Source organism: Oreochromis aureus, linkage group 15 (assembly GCF_013358895.1).
Source record: "Oreochromis aureus strain Israel breed Guangdong linkage group 15, ZZ_aureus, whole genome shotgun sequence".
In the NCBI taxonomy this organism is placed as follows: Eukaryota; Metazoa; Chordata; class Actinopteri; order Cichliformes; family Cichlidae; genus Oreochromis; species Oreochromis aureus.
The window spans coordinates 10,179,505-10,200,592 of record NC_052956.1 but is presented as its reverse complement, the minus strand read 5'-3'; the positions used below and the strand labels follow the sequence as shown (position 1 = coordinate 10,200,592).

The 21,088-nt window shown below is 39.7% G+C and overlaps 3 protein-coding genes across 8 annotated transcripts in view; 2 read left to right on the top strand and 1 right to left on the bottom strand.

Moving 5' to 3' along the window:
* The window catches only part of snx9b (sorting nexin 9b), a 16,214-nt gene extending 14,084 nt beyond the window's left edge, over nt 1-2,130 (top strand). For all 4 annotated transcript variants that reach the window (XM_031727587.2, XM_031727590.2, XM_031727588.2 and 1 more), the window contains 3 exons: nt 269-383; nt 471-562; nt 749-2,130. In XM_031727587.2, the coding sequence (XP_031583447.1) occupies nt 269-383; nt 471-562; nt 749-796 (255 nt within the window). In that variant the 3' untranslated portion in view covers nt 797-2,130. The remainder of the gene's footprint in view (nt 1-268; nt 384-470; nt 563-748) is intronic.
* Nucleotides 1,164-21,088, bottom strand: si:ch211-203k16.3 (techylectin-5B). Of its 2 annotated transcripts, XM_039598840.1 has the most exons (10): nt 21,026-21,088; nt 8,420-8,634; nt 7,861-8,116; nt 7,234-7,449; nt 6,074-6,193; nt 5,852-5,966; nt 5,625-5,762; nt 4,572-4,788; nt 4,282-4,477; nt 1,164-4,209 (listed from the first exon to the last, which is right to left on the bottom strand). In XM_039598840.1, the coding sequence occupies exons 3-10, from the start codon at nt 8,014-8,016 to the stop codon at nt 4,063-4,065; spliced, it is 1,305 nt and encodes a 434-aa protein (XP_039454774.1). In that variant the 5' UTR covers nt 8,017-8,116; nt 8,420-8,634; nt 21,026-21,088; the 3' UTR covers nt 1,164-4,062. The 2 variants fall into 2 exon arrangements, with proteins under 2 accessions (XP_039454774.1, XP_039454775.1); XM_039598841.1 differs by lacking the exon at nt 8,420-8,634 and having other exon boundaries at nt 21,026-21,078.
* Nucleotides 16,735-17,809, top strand: LOC116310794 (probable ATP-dependent helicase PF08_0048). Of its 2 annotated transcripts, none has more exons than XM_039598842.1 (3): nt 16,735-16,833; nt 17,000-17,047; nt 17,144-17,809. In XM_039598842.1, exons 2-3 carry the CDS (start codon nt 17,005-17,007, stop codon nt 17,749-17,751), a joined length of 651 nt encoding a protein of 216 aa, XP_039454776.1. In that variant the 5' UTR covers nt 16,735-16,833; nt 17,000-17,004; the 3' UTR covers nt 17,752-17,809. The 2 variants fall into 2 exon arrangements, with proteins under 2 accessions (XP_039454776.1, XP_031583569.1); XM_031727709.2 differs by having other exon boundaries at nt 16,767-16,833; nt 17,005-17,047.

Genomic DNA, 21,088 nt, shown 5'->3' with positions numbered 1-21,088 from the left:
GCCCCCAACTGTTGATGTCAGGGACCTGTACTATTTGCAGAAATCACTACAGCGGAAGTTCTCAAAACTGGTCAACACACGCTCAAACAATCTATGATAGGGTAAAAATAGCACAGCACAGGAAAAACATGCATATCTGATTTTTTTGGTGAACTGTCCCCTTTATCAGATGGAAGCAAAAATTAACAAGTAGCAGTGTGTGCATATTATTATACAAGGTTTAAATAGTCTAACTAAAGTGTCTTATGTTTACTTTTGGTACCTGCAGGCAGCCATAGACAAAGTGAAGGAGGGTGACAAGCTGGTAGCCGCCAGTAAAATTACTCAGCAGGACAAAGTCACCATGGCTAAACGTGCCAGCACTATGTCTTATGCATTACAAGGTACAGCACGGTCACTGATACTGAAGTAATGTGCTTTATCGCTGCATGCAGTCTGATCACCGTGGTTTCTCTTGTCTTGTGCTGCAGCTGAAATGAACCACTTCCATAGCAACCGTATCTATGACTACAACAGGGTCATGCAGTTGTACCTGGAGGAGCAAGTCAAGTTTTACGAGACGGTAAAGGCATTTTAATAAAGCATTTCTCACAGTAAATTTGACTGTGAAACAGTTTGTCCTTTTCACTTCCTTATTACCTGGAAAGAAAGTAGTTTCATACCAAAGTGACGATATGAAGGCGTCACATGACCTTTTTGTATTAATGCTCGTTTGTCTTCCTCTGCACCCCCCACCCCCCACCCCCAGATCGCGGCAAAGCTGAGACAAGCGCACAGTCAGTTCACTACAATGTGAAAGCGGCCGCTGGCTGTCTTGCACTAAGAGACGAGAAGATTTAAACCAGCTCAAGATCCAAAATACTTTTGCTTATTTTGCATTTTTCAACCCCTGTCCTCTTTAATTTAAATTTCACTTCTGTTTTTCTCTTACCTCATCTCCTCTCTTTACAACTCATCCCAACAGTCCCTGCTTTGCGGTATCCGCTACTTCGACGTTAAAGAGTACGAACAACATCTGAAAAGGCTTCGAGAGTAACAGCAGCTGTAATTCTTATCCTCTGTTCAGAGCTGGTAACACAGACAGGAAAAAAAATCCATGTTGCAGTTATAGTGGCGATGAAATCAAACCCTGGCCTTTCTTTAACGTGATGCAGTTTGTTTTGTTTTTTTGTACAGCTTCAGGTGCAAACATAACCATCTATCTCAAGGTAACGCTCTGCAGCTTTTCACTTTTATTCCATGTTAATAGTCATATAGAAAAGGACGCCAAATACCAAAGCTATTCTCCGCTCTGCCAATAAGGACAGCCAGGAAGTTCACCTCTAAATGTATCTTCAATAATGTATTCAAGCTTTACTGTAGGTTCATTTGAATAATTTTGTTACCATATATAGTATTTATATGTAAAAAGAAGTTCACACTATTGTTAGCAGAAGCATTCCTTTAAGGATTCAAATCTTGAAAGAGTTAGCAAAGGCAGTGTGTGCGTCCTCCCTGTGTGTGACTACCACTCGCAGCTCCCAGCTCCCCTTCATCCCACACTTCCTCAAAAGCGAACAGGAAGCTCCACCTTCTTCCTGTTTTCCCCTTTGAGAAAAATTGAAATGGTCAACCTGGTTAGCACCCCAAAGCTCCTGCATACTCACACACTGCAGTTTGCATTTTAAGAAACAGAATCTGGAATAAGTCTTTTTTTTTTTCTTTTCTATTCTTTTCTTTTTTCTTTCTCTTTTTTTAAACATTTCAACTAAGTCATTGGATCAGTGCTTCCCTGCCACACTAGTTAATTTTCTCTCAGTACTTCGAAAGAATATTTGCCCTTGTTTGACGCAGTCATTGTGTTTGACATGATGGTACAAGAATAAAGTCATCTGTAAGAATTTGTACTATTAGAGGAGTTCGGAAGAGACATGAATTATATCATGTTCTTGTTTTTTTTTGCTTATCACCGCCCAGTTTTCAAATCAGTCTCTAATCTTGTTCACTCTTTGTTAGAAAATATAAATTCTACTGCACCTATCAGGGGTTTCTTGTAATTGATATGTTATGTATAGAACTATTTGCAATACATGTGTCATTTAAAAATAAGCAAAAATTCAGTTTGATTTATTAAACAATGATTTGTACTCATTAGGATGTCATTTATTGCGTGTGTGTGTCTTTGTGTGTTTTGAAAGAGCCCTCATCTTGTTCTCTGACTCGGAGTGGACGGCACACTACGCACCCGGATTTCCTCACACTAAAGCCTTTATTCGCTGCAGCAGATTCTTGCGTAGATATGGACAGGAATGGGAATGAGCTGGCAGCTTGTGTGAAGAGTGCATTTTGTGAATTCTTGTAGTGAAGGAAGTGAAAGAGCCCTTTTTTACCCTGCTCTCATTTCACGCTGCCATCAGGTGCAGTTGTTCATGTAGGCCACAGTGGCTATATGAACAGATCTTATCGAATGGAACAATCCGCAGTGTGTTTATTGCTTCACAAGACCATATAGAAAGCTTGCAGAATTATTTTCCAGTTCTTGCAAGAATTTGAACTGATATTTTGCAAACCCGAGGCTTTTTGGGAATATATCTGCTAAACGCATACCATATTATCATACTATAGTAACATGAAATGCTATTGGTCTGTGGAAACCCCAGGTTTAAATCAATATGATGTAAGTAACTAACACAGAGAATGTGTTATGTGTAGAATGATTATACAGCAATGAATGCCATGCCATTAAAAAAAGATGTCTATAGTCATGCATAACTTATGAGGCATAGAAAGTGCTGTGCATTTAGGACTCAGTGCTTTAAAGTGCCAACTGTAGGAGTCTGAGTCCTGCATTACACAGTCTAATTTCCAACTCGCATGAGCTACATCCTGCTCATGTGCTCTGCTGCACATTTGCTGCTCAGTACTACCTCTTTCTGGCACCATGACCATAGAGACTGATTCGATTGTGTCACTTTTTTATGGCATGTGGTGTGAAAACAAACACTTGGCAATGACATCATTTTTTTTAGCTGTAATCACTGCATCCCCCCGAAAAAAAGAAGTGTTATTGATAGCTGTCAATAAACGCATACAGTGCTGTCCTTTAAGCTGACAAAGTCATGTAATGTCTCTTCTAACTCCACATAACACTATTGCATGCTATGCAGAATGTTTGGCATGAAGGTATAAAACATTATAAAGTTCTAATAAATTATGACCCACAATGGTAATTTTTTCTAGACCTTGTTAAAAGCTGTCAATTTAAACGCTTGTGGAATGTGTTATAAATGTATTATAATGCCCTGCACATGATGTAAGATGCTTATAATGCATTGCAGATAAGACCTTGATGGAGAGTTGAGGAGAGGGGATGCTCTGCTTCTAGGTTCTGAATGTGAAACATGTCTTTAAGCCACATTTTATAAGTGTATATATAGTGTTTATTGCACAATTCATACATTAATGTGTATGTATATGGAGTCTTCAGATAGCACATGACCTAATACTTTGAGACAGTAGCACGTATCAGATATTAAGTGACTTTGTTTAGTAATATCAAACCCTTTTTATTTCAATTTATTTTTCCATTGATTAGAACAGTAGAAGAACTCCAAAATAATAAAACTGGCAATAGAGTGATTACAAATATGCAATAAGCACATACATGCAGAGTGTTCAGCAAACTGTGTCATGTGATTCTTTCCAGTTGCAGGTTGTCTCCACGTGGTGGCTAGAAGAAACCTTGTCATCACACAAATACATTTTGGCTGGTATTTTACATGTCAACGTTAACAAACTATAGTACAAAAAGAAGTATAAAACAAGGAAGAATTCACTTACCAGGAGTGAGTGGGGGAAAAGAAATAATCAGTGAACAGGATGATGTTTATATTCACACAGTTCAACATGGATATCAGCCGCAGTCACATAAGATTTAAAAGCAAAGAGGTTACCGGGTAGGTCTGCTCCAGACACAAAACGTTTCCTGAGCATACAATAAAGTGTGATCATCATCCTCATCATCAGATATCTTCATCCCTACAAATGCTGCCAAGGACGCCAGTTCCTGTGTCCTCACCATTGTTATGGTGACGAGCGGCTTTGGAAGCTGCGTGGCCGGATCATCATGCTGACTTTGCGTAGGGAATAATAATCAGAGTCTTTCCAGGAGTGCCAAACAATTCCATCTGGACCCAGCGGCCCTCGCCCTTTGGGAGTGTAATGGCCTCCCTGGATGATGAAGAAGAAGATAAGAATTTGTCTTTAAAAATGTACAATACAGGGCAATCTGTGTATCCTTACCCTGTAATAGACTCCATTAAGGTAGGCGTAGAAGCACTGGTTATACCACCAACCGCCATGTGAGATCTCAGCGCAGATGTTTCCACTGTCTGGTGTACTGAAGCCCTGCTTATCGTGGTACCAACTGAAAGAGTCCTGAACCGTACCACTGAAGCCTGACACATGGAGACGGTATTGATGCTCCTCATCTTCCACACTGCAAGAAATTATGTAAGGAACTCAGTTGGTTGTGTATGTTTTGGAATATCCAGCCCAATGAAAGTCTGCACAGTTTGTCATCTGACACTAACCTGAAGCTCTGGTAGAGGGCATGCTTGTGCTTGCTGCTCCAGTCTTCCAGGTCAATCCGCAGGCTGTAGTCTCCCTGGGTACTAAGATCATGTATGTGGTCATTGCCTAACCAGAACTCTGAGTGCAGCTCACCAAATCCATCCCTGTAGTCCCTCCAGTTGCGGTCAAAGCTCACTGAGCCATCAAATCGCCGCTGAATCACAGTCCAGCCACCACCTGGGAGAAAGTGTAAAATTCATTCCATGTTTGATAGGTTATCATCTGCTCAGCTGATGACTATAGGACACGTACAGAATATTTAACGATTTGACGAAAACGTTAAGAAGCTATTATAAATGGATGCATATTTTAACTCTGGCCATCTTTCTGATCTCGCTAATTGGTCTGATATTACATAAAGTGACTGAATCAGCTCAGAAAGCCTAAATCCACAGACGAACTTTGGAATTTTTATGCAAGTGTACCAAGTAGAACTGGTTTTAAAGGAGGTGTGGTCACAAAAATGGTATTGCATTTATGTGTTGGATGAAAATAACTAATGGACAATCTATGACACTACTTTTGAACTTATGCACATGAATAACAATATTTTTAAACCACAGTGATGATCTGGTATTGTATGGTCACATTAATCATGTCCAAAGTTTTCAAGTACTGAGTGTTTTTACACAGTTAAAGCTCAGGTTTTAGACTGCTCCAAATAAGGTTTTAGTCAGGTATTTTTACTCTTGGCTCTGTATGATATCACTAAGAGTAGACATGATCATATGGTCATTTCAGGCACACAGCTCTGGCTGTCAGCACAGACCTGCTGTTCGAATCTTTTGTTTTGAGTGGCAGCAAATCAGAAGAAAGTTGGCTTAAAGAGAGGAGGAAGTGGGGGTAAAAACAAACTGTTTTAGACAGGAAATGAACTCAGGGACTTTGCCAAGTATGAGTGTGAGACTGTAAATCATGCAGTGCTACTGTAGTAGAGTCCCAGAATAATAACATGGAGTTGAAAATTACCACCATAGCTTCCCTTTAATCAGGACTGCTTGCACATGACTCACCATCTGTGTCCATATCGCAATAGACTTCCACAGGCATCCCTGCCAGTGATGGCACCACAGTGTAAAGGCCAGATCTCCTGACACCATTGTGGTAGATAGAGGCACAGTCTATAGGACAGTTCCTCACATGCTGGATCTCTGAAAGAAGAGTAAAACAGGCAAGAGAGTGTCAGAGAAAATCAACAAGTGGTATTTGGCACCCTCTGCTGGAACATCATTGCATGTACCTGGGTGCAGCGCATCGTGAACATTCATGAGAGGATTGGGTCGGACGATGTTGATCAAACAGCCGGGGCTTCTTTTTACTTTATCCACCAGAAGTGTCAGATTATGGAGTTGGTTCTAAACATAAAGACAAACAGAGGCCAACACTCAAAAACACTTTTGCTAACATTTATGACAAAAAAGAGAGAAGAAATTCTAAGAAAATATTCCCAAATAGTAATAACCTGAAGGTCTAGGATCAGAGTCCCCTGTAAGTGCAGCAGGGTAGTGGCTTCAGCGTAGTGCAGCTCTAACTCATGAAAACGCTGCTCCAAGGAGATGTTCAAGTGGACCCTCTCTTCGCTCTGAAATCATTGAAGTAGAAAGACACAGACTCATGTGAATGAAAGCACGTGCAACAACTGAGAGAAGTGCATTTTTAAATTAGTTAAAAATAAAGGAAAGAAATCATTCACATTCCTGTGACGGATATATCAATCTGTTACAGGAACCCTTTATTCACATGTTAGGACATGCAATATCTGCCAAACCATCATGTCCATCCATCCATCCATCCATCCATCCATAAAGGGTCATGGGGCCTGCAGAAGCCCAGACCTCCCTCTCCCCGGCTACCCTCTGCAGTTCATCTGAGGGAACACTGAGATGTTCCCAAGCTAGCCAAAAGATATAATCTCTCCAGCATGTCCTGGGTTTGCCCCAGGGCCTCCTCCGGGTATGACATGCCCGGAACACCACACACAGGAAACGTGTGGAGCAATTCCACTTGTAATACTTAAAGCCAGATTAATCTATTCAGAGCTCGGACACACCACCACCACCACCAACAACAACAACAACTCCCATCACCACAAACTCCAGAGCCCTCTCCCCTGTCCTGTCCATCCTGTGCAACACACAAGACACGAGCCACTTCAACTGTGGCCACCGACCAAACTAGCTGAGTGTCTCTGTTTAAGCTCACACTGAGACGAATGAGGCAACACATGCAAGAGTAGGACGCTAATCCTGTTAGTGACTAAGGTCAAGGGCATGCTGGGAAAGAAGCCAGTTTGATGACCAAGCACCACATCAGAGTAAAGAACTGCAGCACGTTTCCTGTCGTAGGCGGACATGTTTATTTCAAATCAAACTGCAGTCAAGGCTTATTTGATCACATGTGGCTATATTTAATACTACACACAGAACAGATTAAGTTATAATAGCCCAAAAAAGTGAGTCTTTAAAAAACACAAGAAAACATGGTTTCACACCATCACAACATTCTCCACATAGACTAAAGAAAGCAATCAAAGCTAAAAGGCTGCTGATGGTTGACTCAGGTCTGCTAAGTATAGCATCCCCTCTCCTCCCACCTACTTAAGTGTAAATATGGAAATCACACCTGCAGCTCGAGGACCTTGATACGATGCCGATGGTTCCTCAGCTCCTCCTGCAGCTCAGAGATGGTCTCTTTCAGCGCCATGATCTGCTGCGTCCTCTCCTCATTCTCATGCAGCCAGTAAGAGACCTCGTCTGTGCAGCGAAACATATCGGGGCATCTACGCTCGTCCAGCTGAGGCAGTGTGGCCACCAGGCGACACATCCCATTCTCCATCACCTGTTGAGGACAGGTTCAGACAGCCGAAACAACAGGATGCGTGAAAGAACAATGCTGCTGTCTTTGTTCATTTGCTTTTGTCAATGCTCTTATACATAATCTCAGATTTATATCAAGTCATGACAGTGTTATCTTTTCCTCACTTGTGGAAGCTTTTAAATTCTCTGATATAAATATAAATATATATACTTAAAAAATAATAGGTGTCTTGCCACCTTAGTATATTATTTTTTATATTTTTTATGCATTTCAAATGTACTTAATGGGAACATTATTCTGATTTCTGCTTAGATGGAAAGCTCCTTAACTTAGCTGATGGATCTCTGGTGTAAAAGTAGCAAGCTGTTGCAGTGATAAGGCTGTGCTACTATTGTCTGGAGAACATCACTGCAAGATGGTTATCGTAATCACCTGGTTTGTGTACTCCCCACACTGGGAGCCCCCACCGTTGCGGATAACAGTAGCATTCAGGCCGTCTGTTTTGGCCTCTGGGAGCAACACAATGAGGATATAAAGAGCAGAGCACATGCTCCAGCCGGGAGGGGCAGTTAAGGACAGGAGAGACATTGCTGCCACGGGTTGTTAGTCTGTCCCTGCCTTGTCAGCAAGAGTGGGCGTGGGACACCCAGAGTATGTGCTTCACCATGTGAGGCTCTGAGGGCTCTGTCTGCAAGGAGCAAAAGAAAGACAACACGTGCATTATCGTTCCACGAGAAAACAGAAACAGAATATAGAAAGGAAAGAATATAGTTCACAAAGCCATGAAGACACTTTAAGCTCACAAAGATATGATTACTCTGACAGACAAGCAACAGAGTCAGACGACTTAGTGTACCACTCATTAAGGGTCTCACTTACAGTTGATAACTCATAAAGTTATCCACTATTTTATAGACATAACCTATAGCTAAAAAGAAGATATGAAAAAACAAATAAACAGTAGCACCTGTGGAAAAGTAGGTGTTCTCACCCTAGCAAAACACCACCTTCTACCCCATTCCTGGCTTGCATGGGGCCAAGGGGTCCTTTCCATTGTCTTTGTCTTTTTCTTCTTCTCTTTTTTGCGTCTTCCTCTCACTCTGGACGCTTCATGCTCCTTTTCTCTCTCGCCATCTCTCGCCCTCGCTTTCCTTCTCGATGTGGACATCCTAGTCCAGTAATCCACCTCTAAGAGGATTCACATGACTGAGGGGTGGGAAGGAGGCAGGCACACGGGGAAGTGATAGTGGAATTATGGGTAAAAGCCAAACATGTGCCAAGAGCTAAAAAATGTCTTTTAATTTACAAGAAATATCCATGTTTTCTGTTAAATTACTGTTTGTCCTGATTACATCAAACAAACGGTGGCAGAGCAGAATGTGCGCTGAACTGTTACATTTCATGGTTATAGATTTTTATTGTTATTAATATTTAAATAAATGAAATGATCATCTTATAGACCCACACGGACAAGGATTGCTGTAAGAGTCGCACATAAAGACTGTTTGCACTAGAAGAGAACATAATGTAACTAATATGCATCAGCACACACAGTAAACAAACATGATCCACAGGTAATCCCGCTCTGAGCTAGTAATAAATGATGATGTGTGTCGAGATATGATGGGTGCTGATCCTATTACAGTATCAAAGTCTTTATATTTTTATACCTTTGACTGTAGCTCAGCATGCATGGTCTCATTAAGAAAAAAATAAACTGCAAATCATGCCCTCTGTTGCATGTTCATTAAGCTGTTATTTAATTGAAAAAATCTTTTCCCAACAGTCTTCACAACTGTGTTATATCAGTTGAAGAACTCGTGCATTGCAAATTGTCTGATCAGTCATTCACCTGGTCTTTTCAAAGAATTCTGCAAATCACACAGAAGAGAAGGCAGTGCCTTAACCTCCAAGTATAGATGTAATAAATGCAAAGTGAATTCCACACAGAAACTCTCAGGAACTAGATGTGTCCCTGCAGTATATGTCAGCAAAATGATGTCTGTAAGGCCACATGGTGGTGCCACTTAACCACTTTATTATCTGCTGGCTTCTCTAGAGCTCACTGACCTTTTACATGTCAAACTAAAAAAAATTACTCAGAGTTACAAAAAAGGGCAAGATGGGAAACATTTTACAACATTTACAAGAGATTAGGACTGTGCACTGAAGAAAGAGATTAGCTACAAGCGTAATGTAAACAACAGAGGAGTAAGCATTGCAAAGTTTTTAAGTGTCCATTCATCACCCTGGAAAGGAGTTTTTTTCTTTTTACAACATACAAACAGTGCGGAGTCAGCAGATTTACAAAGTGTGGAACATGTGGGGAAAGAAATGCAAGCAATTTCACATCATGCTCTCTAATTTTCAGGGATTATTAAGATTAAAGAGGAATCATTCTATCAGGGCAGGCGGGAAGGACTCAGGCGCAGACTTGAGAATAACAGTTAAACAGTACTTTATTTTCAACACTGAGTGCTCTATATACAAGTTGGGGGAAAGCCAGGGTTCTAGGGATTCACGGGGGTTCGGAAACACGAGATCTTCACACTCGCACTTTGCTCCACACGCTCCACTGCCAACTCGCTTGCTCTTCACAGGAATTCCTCCTCATACACACCAAAGCAACACTCAGGCACAGGGTTCAGGGTTCGAGACGGGTCCAGGAGGTGTGTGTTACTCAATTGTCCAGCGACGTGTTAATCAGAGCCACAGCCTTATAAAATGGCCAACAAATAGAGTGATAAACCACATGTGAATGATTAGCTGCAGGTGCATGGGCCAAGAGCGGAAGCTCGTGATGAGCTCCGCCCAGGCAGAGTGATGCAAGCGAGAGAGAGAAAGGCAAAATCAAAACAATAACACTTGTAGCCACGCTGGGACAGCCGGGTAGGCACCGGGACAAAGAACACATTCACAAGCACCGGTACTAGTTGATACAAGTACCACAATTGTCACATATATTCTTTTATGATTTACTATATATAAATACAAAAAATATGAATACAATAAATAAAAAATACCTAAAGCTATATAAATAAATACTACCATCCTTTTCATCATCATCATATGATTGTTGGGGTTTTGTCTGTTTTCTTATATTATTGTAGGGTCTTTACCTTACAAAATAAAGTGCCTTGAGGCAACTGTTGTTGTTACAAATGAATTATTTTAAAAACTAAAGATGGATTTTTCAGTACAGAACTGCATTTTTTTAATCTAACTATGTATATATATATATATATATATATATATATATATATATATATATATATATATATATATATTAATCCACCCCACGTGAAACTGGTTACCCAGTTGTCACCTATGTCCCCAAAAGCATGTTGTTTATGGTGGCGTGGGTTGTTTACTTTTCAGAAGATGTATACTGTATGCTGAACTGATCTCGGACAAGATGCTGAACCCCCCAAGACCCCCTGATGTATCCATCTGGGATTGCATATGTGCATGAGCATTAGAATTGTTTCCATGCATGCAGTTTGCCGTGTAAAGAGTGCTCTGAGTGCTGAAAAGAGTGGAAAAAGCACTATATAAATTACAGTCCATTTATCAAGGACTACCACAGACAGAACATTGCAGAAAAAATCAGCTTTGGGTTCAGTGGTGACTAACTTAGTAGTGTGACATTGGCCTTATAGTAAGCTGGTTAGCTCATTGAAGGGTGTACCTAGCCGCTCACCAGATGTGTTGGATAGGGTCCCATGAATTGGATAAGCATGCCAGCATGAGAGGGATGGGCCAAGAATAAAGAATTAAAATCGTCAAATCTTTTGGCGCTATATAAATTACAATTGTATTGTAAGGTAGTACATTGCAATGTACAATGTAAAGAAGTCTAAATGCATCAAATACATAAAATTCAGGCCAAGTGGACGTGACTAAACTAGCATTAGTTAGAAATTTGGCATATTTGCAATCTAAAGCAGTTGTTTGTAAGATGGAAATAAAGTCTAGTCTAAAGACTGGCTAATGGGGACTTTTCTCAAATGAACGGATCCAGGGAGACAAAAAACAATTTCAGTTATCTGCTTCACTATATTTGTGACATACTAGAAATATTCAGATCAGCATATTTACTTGTTGGTGTCACTTATTTGTCTAAAGTTTAAACTTCTGTGCCAGCCTTTAAAATGACTGTATATCAGTAACAACACATGAAAACACCGTTTTCATCACCTGACAAAGACAGCTTCACATTTGGCATAATGCTAAGCAGCTTTTTCCAGCATGTTGGCATGAAGCTGAGAGCTGAGACTGAGCGATGTGACAGTTTGACAGGATGCAGGGTAGGTGTTGATGGTTGAACATGGGGGTGGAAGACAGGAGGTAGTGTTGGGAGGTATGTCACTTTGTGCTGTGAACATGATGTATTTGTAAAGCGACATGAAAAAAGGTTTAAAAGCAAAAATAGTTTGAAAATATTTATGCAGCTCTCTTCTTCTAACTAACAATAAAAGACCTTTCCTTTAAAAGCTCTGTGGAGATCAATCACAACAGCGTCTCAAAGATCCTTTGAAAGCAGATGAACATGCTTTTTCAGCTTTATATTCTTCCTCGAAAATTCCAGTGATCTCTCGCCCACAAAGAGTGAATCCTGAATAAATGAGTAAAGATGCACAATGTATGCAAATGCTGCTAGACTGGAGACATAAGGTCACAAGAAGGTTTGATTAGTATGGAGAAAAAAAGATATGAAATTAAATGCTATGGCCTTCACAGTCATTCAGAGGATTCCTCTGCTAATTAGAGTTTAAAAATAGAGGGCATTATGGCTGTCATGTCATGATGACACCTGAAACAGATTACATTTCTTTTAAAAATATACATGGAGCCTCAGAAATTACATGTTGTTTGACTCTGTAATTCTTTTTCTTAGCAGCTAATGGTAGGGTTGCAGTCTATCTGAACTGGCACTGAGACATACCCTGAATAGGTACAATTACAGATTATAAGTGATTAGTGTGATTAGACTTCAACATATGTGCCTGAGTGCCTATGATTGAACTTGCAATTCTACCATCTGATGCAACAGACAGACAGACAGACAGACAGACAGACAGACAGACAGAGCCATATTATTAGTCCTTTTATTTATCTAGGTAAAAATCTCATTGAAATTAAAAATCTGATTTCCAAGAGAGACCTGAATTTGATTGACATCCCATTCTTAATCTATTAGGTTTAATGTGATATTGGTTCAGCCTTTGCAGCAGTTACTACTTAAAGTCTTCTGGGAAAGCTTTCAATTCAATGATCTTGATGGGTGAGTGAATAATTTTGATAATAAAGTATGTTAAAACGTCTCGATGCACGCTCAATCATCCAGGTAAGTAAATCTCCAAAAGTTGATTCTGTTCATCTGGACATAGCGTTTTCAGTGGGAGAAATGTTTCGTCACTCATCCAAGTGACTTAAGAAGTCACTTGGCCAGCCTATTGTTCCTTCAGTGGCCTGGTTTCAGTCATTATGCAATGTACTGTTTATAAGATTGGGGAAACCTGCAGTCAGCTGAGACTGAAGAAGTCACTTGGATGAGTGGTGAAACGTTTCTCCCACTGAAACGCTACATCCAGATGAACAGAATCAACTTTTGGAGAGACAATAAAGTGTAGTTGCCATCATACTCACCTTCTGTAACAGGTGTAACACTCTCCAAAGTAACATACTGTAATGCATTATTGCACTAAATTCAGTCATTAAATTACAGTTACAACTGTGTCGTGAGTTGAGTTATATGAGGTTTTTAGTAAAAACCTTACAATAATACAATACAATGACAAAGCATTTGGCGACAGTGGGAAGGAAAATTTCTCTTTTAACAGGAAGGCGTAAAGATGAACACTGCAAGGTAATGCAAAAAACTACAGGCCAAAGTTTCCAAACAAAAGCTTGGTTTTGGCTATGAAACGTTAGCATGTGCTTGTATTTTTGAGTGACCAATGAAATCTGACTTTATAACTTCATAAGCGTGCAATCACACCGGAAGAATGAAGACTGTGAAGTTTTTATAAACATGAAAAATAAATAATCATTCTTTGTGGAAGTTTCATTCCAGAAATAAACTGCTGGTTCATGCTACACTGATGTAAGTGAATAAAATGCTGCGGTTGAAGGGGCTGACATTTTCTTCAGAAAAATACAGCATGACAGGATCCTCATTAGCAACAGGAAGGCTTTTAGTATCAGATCAATGCTGGACCTGCCTTCCATTTAAAAAGCTTTATATTTAACTACATAAAAATGACCGAACAGTGGATAGATGGATTGTTATTAAGCGCTGCCAGTAGTGTCCATTTCCTTTGATTTCTTTCTAATGTGACTGTCATGAAAATCTCATGAGAGGCTTTGAGTGCCCACATCAGTCCATCAGTATCAATCATTTTGCATCACTCGCTACAGGCTTATTTATTTAGTGATCCCGGGCAGCTTAATAATAAGGGATTTAATCTGTTCCATTCATCATGTCTCATGTAAAAAATATTACCAAAAAACACAAAGCTTCATAGAAGAGGTGGGTCAGTCTAACAGACAGTTGCCCTCTTTGATCATAACAGCGTCAGGTTTCAGCTTCTCAAGGGGGTCGCGCAGAGCAAATGGATAAGTCACTGTGTGGTGATGCAGTTTGTTTTTCCAACATGTCTAGGAGCTGGGAGGACCTTTGACCTTCAGCCATCTGCAGTGAGTTCTTCTGTTCTCCTCCATTGTCTTTCTGAATTATTTACACGACGACACTGACGCGACCAGCAGATTCATCAAGCACACCATTGGCTGTGTCTCATTGTTTAGCCTGAGGAAAGACTTACTCGACCCAAACGCCTCACTCTCTGTTAACCTAGGTCTCTTAATCGGGTATAGCACAGACAAATGACACATAATGCACTAAATGTCTCTCCGCTAGATCCAATCAAAAAACAACCTTGAATTTCATTATTTAAATTGTTTTTTTAAAAGAACTTCTTTTGTTGCTAAATACAAAGAGGTAGATGGTATCTTGCATATGATGTCAAGCTAAAATAAAAGCCATTCGTCTGTCCCCCGTCCTCTTGACCTTCACTTCACATCACAGAAAAAGCATTTCAGACATAGTGTGCATTTCATGCATTGGTGCACCAGTGCAAAGTGGGGTTATATGTGTCCTGATGTGCACAACTGTGTGAGTGTGTGTCTTGCACAGTGAGAAAAGACATGGCTGACAAAATGTGCATTAGCTGGAAAATTGAGTCCCTTGTACTTTGCAAGTGCTGGTACAGTCACCTAAACATTTTCATGCCTTATTACAGAAAACCTGCTCAGAGCACTGAGCGCAGAAACACATGGCTGACATTTTCACAGACGTAAACCGACAAAGAATAAACAACGAATGGCCAAAATCTCCTTATAATAGAGCGACGCATCAAAACCATCATAGCCAGCCATACATTACAGAGCATCACAAGTGTTATATACAACCCTGAAATTAGACACCGTTTCTAAAGGTTACCTGTTGAAATCTCGAAAAGGTTAAACAAATATCACAAAGTAAAAATTCGATGAAAAGAGACACTTTCCAGACTCCATTTAATACTGATAAAAATACCATTCTTGACTATTCAAAAGTGCCGTCTACCACAGTCGAATTTCATTCCTGATAACTGCTGTCACATTTAATGTCAGACGTCTGAGACGGGTCTCGCTCTCATGGCATTTGAAAGGTAAACGTTTGTTTCTTTTACAGCTGATTTGAAATTAAAGTGTTGGGATCAAAGCAGAAATGTGCTAAAGCCAGTAAGTGGTATGAATTTCAGAAACAGTTTAAACAGTTTGAAATTACTAGATGGTTTCATTAAGGAAGCAGCAGAATTTAGAATTATTTTTAATGCAGGATGTTCAAATGACTCAGGAGGTTTTACTCTCGGTGAGATGTGCTAGCACACAGCACGCACTCTGTTCAGTGTTTCAGTCTGGTTTAATAATGAAGCAAAACAACAAACATATAGTAATCCCCATAGCCATGTTGTGTTCTTTAATTTCTAGAAATTGGCTGTTTTTTGTTGTTATTTTTTATCTCAGATGTTCTGTTTTTAGCATTTCTTTCTCAGATTTGATGACACCTGCTGATTGAATAAATACTTGTTTTCTCAACACTTAATGTCCCTGTGTCCACATACCCTCTGGCTACCTGCAGCATGGGAACACTCAGAGACTGAACAAGACATAGGCACCAATACACTTACGAAAAGAAAAAAAAGCCCACGCTGTTTCTTCTGCAGGTAAGTGACAACCTGCTGTTTACACCGCTTTTACACAACAGCGTTTACACAGCCTGGATCACAGGGAAACATATTGATTTTAATAAATGTAAGAATTATGTAAGAACTCACACTCCTAACAATTTTGACAGAAATGGCTGAGCTGATGAGTCACAATTATTTAGTGACTTTGTTTTTTTTTCTAAAATGCTGAACTAAAATGAGCTGCATGAACATTTTTGAGGCCACTGTTGCTAACACTAAAGTGAACCAAACTCCCTGCAGAAGCACACTGTATTTGACAGCCTATTTCACTGTGTATGGCTGCTTTTGAGCAGAATGAAGTGCTGAATTAATATTTTATGAGCGTGTCTTCGTGTCCCTCCTCTCCCCCCTGCCTGTGACGTAAAAGGGGATGCAGCTTCCCATAAATTGCATTATCTATACAGAGTCTTCAGCTGTGGTCTCCTGCTTCTACTGATTGTTGAAAGAAAATAAGGCTGCTGCCATCATGAAAACACTCATGAGCAGGTCTAAAATAGGAGGTCAGTTTTTTCTCTTATTTATGATGTTTGTGTGAGCAGTTTTATATGAGAAGACTAAACATATAAAACTTTTACTACTGCTAAAACAGTAATAATATTATTTTTGTTTGTATACTTTAAGCACACAAGTACATGCAATATTAATTAAATGACTCACATCCCAGCCATTGCTGACTTTTTGGTCACAATGAAAGAACCAAGCTCAGTTTTTTATTTTTAGTGCCATCACTAGTTAGAAATGACTGTCTGTTAGCATGGTTATGTTTTTATATATCAGTATATTGTGATTTATACTGATTTATGTGTTAGAAAAGGGCTAACTCCTCCCCCCATCAGGGTCATGGGGTACCTGGAGTACAGTGGCTACATTGGCAGTCCTTAAGTAAGCTTACATAAGCCCTGATGAAGGCCATCAGAGTTGGCCCTCCTGTGATAGAATTTCATGGAACACTCATGGGATGGAATTCTGGTGGTTCTTATGACATCGCAGCTATTGCACAGTTACAATGCAGGTTCAAATGTTGCAACTGAAACATATTCTTGACAGCAACAAGCAGATACACACACAGCTGAAGTAGGACATTTTCATAGAGCAGTTTCTTTGAAAAAAGGTGAGTTTCGGAGGAACCTCTTTATAAGTTACACTTAATTTTGATGCTGTACCTTTGAAAGCTGATAGTAGATATTTACAGTGAGATTTTTGAGTGTGCCCTACAGTTGAGGTGGGAAATATACTGTTTAACTTGAATAACTTATTTCTTTGTGGTATCTTTAAAGCTCAGATGACGGAACAAGGAGATGGGGCCCATGCTCAGCCTAATGAGGGTAAGAACTTGATCTGTTATTGTACAAAAGAAAAGTAATGCAGTGTTGAAGTTTCTTTTGATCAGCTGTGACTTTGCTAACTGAACTTTCATGTAGGGCAACCACTTTTTGCTGAAGGTGGTAACTGGGAAGATATGGACGACTTCTTTGAAAATGGTGTGGAACACGTTATAATGTTTGCACCACAAATCTTTGAAGTTGCGAGACTTTGGGAGCTAGAGCAGCTTAACAACAATGGTGATCACATCAATCAGAACAATTTCTTCAACATTCATTTTGAAATTGATGACAGCAACTCTGATGATGGAAATGATGACAACAATGCTGATGATGAAAATGACCACAGTAACAGCGATATTGAACATGACCACAATTATGGCAATTATAATTTTGCCGATGATAATCAAAATGCTGACAGCAGCAACAATGAAGAAGAACGCAATGAAGGTCATCAAGATGAAAATGACCTTGCTGCTGCTGAGGTTGACTATGACGTCAACCCGGATGCAGGAGAATCAGAGGAGGATCTGCTTCCTGGAGGATTTAGGAGACAGTTTAGAGAGGAAGACAGTGACGATGAGAAAAGTCATGCCAGTGAAACTTTCCACTGGTGGGATGAATTTGCTGACAGCGCCTCTGAAGAACAAGACTCACTACTTGAAGGCAATAAAGAAAGTGATGAGAGTGATGAAGACGAGAGGTGAATCTAAATAGTGACATGCCAACCGTCACTCACAGTGACTGAATGGAACCTCTTTAATAAAAATGCATCTTCTACTCAGTTGTCTTTTGATTAAATGCGAGCACTGCAACACCCTTGTTTTTTAAATGATATAAAACTGCTTTTGTAGAACCAAATTACTCTTGCAGAATAGAGGTACCAAGGTACGGGAGTATTCTGATTCTGATATTTAAACACAATCAATGTGCCATCCTACAAAAAACAACTTTACACATAAACTTTAAAGGTGTGTCCTCAACCACAACATTTACTGTAATCCAGATGCTGATATTTGTTGATGCCTTTCATACATTTTTTTAGATGTGACATTGACTGGATAGGTTAGAGTGTGATGCAGAGTCCACAGACTACTAAATGTTTAACACGTACAAGGGAAACCAGCAACATGACGAGATACCATGAACATCTCGGGAGCAAAAGGTAAATGGGCTGGTACTTATGCAGTTTACTACTCTATTTGAGCACTTAAAGCCCTTTTTTTTTACTACGAGCAACATTCACACTAAAAGGGCCAACTCTGTATGTAGTAACTTGCCCAAGGATACTTCGATTACAGGACCCAGGGGATCAAACCAGCAACCTTCCAAATGGTGGACGACCTCCTCTACTTCCTGATCCACAGTAACCCAGCGGTTACTGGCTATTTTAGCGGATGTAGAGAGGATGGCATGACATGTAGATGGACAAAGGAAGACTGAGGCAATATATTAACAAAAGGTAACAAGGAAAGCAGAGACAGTATGGGAACTAAACACAGCTGAAAACAATCACGATAAACAGCTACTAAAACAAAACAGGAAGTTAGCCACAGCTAATCAGGAGAGTAAGAAAGAGCTTGACACAAAGGAAGACAGGTATTGGACAGAGGAACGATAAAAGATAGACAAGTATAGAGAGAAAACAGAAGGAACCGAAAGGGAACACAGAGAAATAATAATGGAACTAAATTACTATAAGAAATAAGGGGCTCACAACAACTTGGGAAGGAAATTAAAACAGGAATAATAGTAATAACAAAACACAATGAACAAAGCATAAATAACTAACACGACCATGAATTAAAACTAAAGGCACATAAACATCAAACTCAAGCAGAAAAGAATCCAAACTCCAGAAAAGTCAACACCCTCGGCCTAAGTACATCACCTGATGTAACCGCAATGACAAAAAGGTCACATCGGGTGAGATTAGCTGTGCACAAAGTGTCCTGTTAAATTCTAAAAAGTATCAGAAACACACAAGTTTACACTTATAGTGTTAATACTTTAGCGTTATTTGTCTCACAAGCTGTTATTTTAGATTTACCTCATTGTTTTGCTATAGCAGTTTTCTGTTTATGTATTATTGTAGGGTCTGCCTTACAATATAAAGCGCCTTGAGGCGACTGTTGTTGACAGACATCAGGTTGTTTTTGTTGTAATGATGTATGTTTCTGTGCAAAACCCTGTCATTGCCAAAATCTCGTTTTTTTTTCTTTGCAAGGTAAAACTTTGTTAATTTAGTAATATTAAAAATCTTAAAAATAAACACACTGGTTGTTTTAAACAGTGTAAGAATGTTGAATGTTCACAGTTTTGTTTAATCATTTTAGGATCTGGATAATTTCATTATAAAGTTGTTAAACTTATTGCATAATTTCTCTTCAAATGGAAGAAATATATGCAGAACTAGCTGTTGACTGATTTTCATGATGAGGGTGTGCAGGAGGTGCTATGATGAGGCAACATAATGACATTGGATGAGCCCATTAGAAACATGGGTTTTGCAAGTGATTATATTTTCAGATCAGCATTGCATGAGGCGCATGTGGTTGTTATTCAAGGCCATGGAAAATCTGTAATTAAGATGTATTTGGTACAATTTAATAATCTAACTATAAAATGTGTGTCTGTATGACTGTCCTCTGCTTTTCTTAGTGACTCATCATCTAATTTACTTTACTGTAGGAGGCCAAGAAAGTACAGTGTTAAGAACGAAGTCATTTGGCTGAGTGGGTGGCTTACTTTCAATGATGACATCATGAGCCTTCACCATTAGGACCCACTGACAGAGCATTCACAACAGCTGACTGACTGCAGCTTATTCTGTACTCAAACTGTAACTACCCTCCACCTTCTTTTCCCTCAATGTCAAGTTGTTTTGGATGCTATCTCGGGAATCGGTTGTGCCACTACTTCTTTTAAAAGCACAGTGGTAAATAGAAGCATGATAAAGGTAGGGGCCCTGATTTCAGTGCACAGTTTAGACTTGTAGTCAAGACCGCCTAATCCGAGACCAAGACAAGACCAAGACCAGAGGGTATCGAGACCAAGACAAAGACCAAGACCAGAGGGTATCGAGACCAAGACAAGACCAAGACCAAGTTGAGACGAGACCAAGACCGAGACCGAGTCGAGACGAGACCAAGACCAAAACCAAGACCGAGACAAAAAAGTCTTTAAACTGCAGCCAGATGCTGCTTCGTTTACAGGTGTCAGGCATATTTATGTGTTTTGCTTTTGCACAGCCCTCCTCACCGCTGTCTACTGTCTCACTCACTTACTGAGAGGACAGACGCACGCTCCACTTGACTGTCGCGTCTCTCACCCTCTCTGTTTTCACATAATGATATTATCCTATATCCTCGCATGTGATTGGCCACAATATGGAGGGATTGGAGCATAACTGAGCCACTGTGTGAGAGCTGAGCAGCGAAAGGAAATTAAGTGAGGGTAGAAATGACTGAAAGATTATTAGGCTCTGTTTTGAGTTTTGTTCAAAAAAGAATGACTTCATATAGGAAAAAAAATAAATATCACATATGCAGGACACCTTAAACTAGTTTTTTAATTAAGCAGCAAGGCAGAACAAGTCGGGCCTGTATCAAGACACAGGGACTAAATCCCAATTCAACCAGACCCAGAACTGATCTGGAATTAAAACAGGACTACAACAGTTCAAAATCAGGACTACTTAGGACTTAACCAAGACGGAACCAGAATCAGAACTAGATGATAGTAGCACTGAAAATCATCATAGACCTGCACTACACTTATTTTTTTAATTCTACCAAAGTACGCTATTTAGATTCTGAAAAGTTTATATAATTATTTAGCCTTGTTGTGCAAACAAGCCTGCATAACTTAATAAATATAGAATTTGAAAAGTAACAAATGGTATCTAAAAAGAAACAGGTACTAGATACATGTTCTGATGAGTTTTGGCAAACAACCATTTGACTAACATGTGTGTCTCACCTGCTCTTGTTCGATCTCTGTTCTGTCCTCATTCTCCATCTCCCTCTCTGCTCTCTCTCTCTC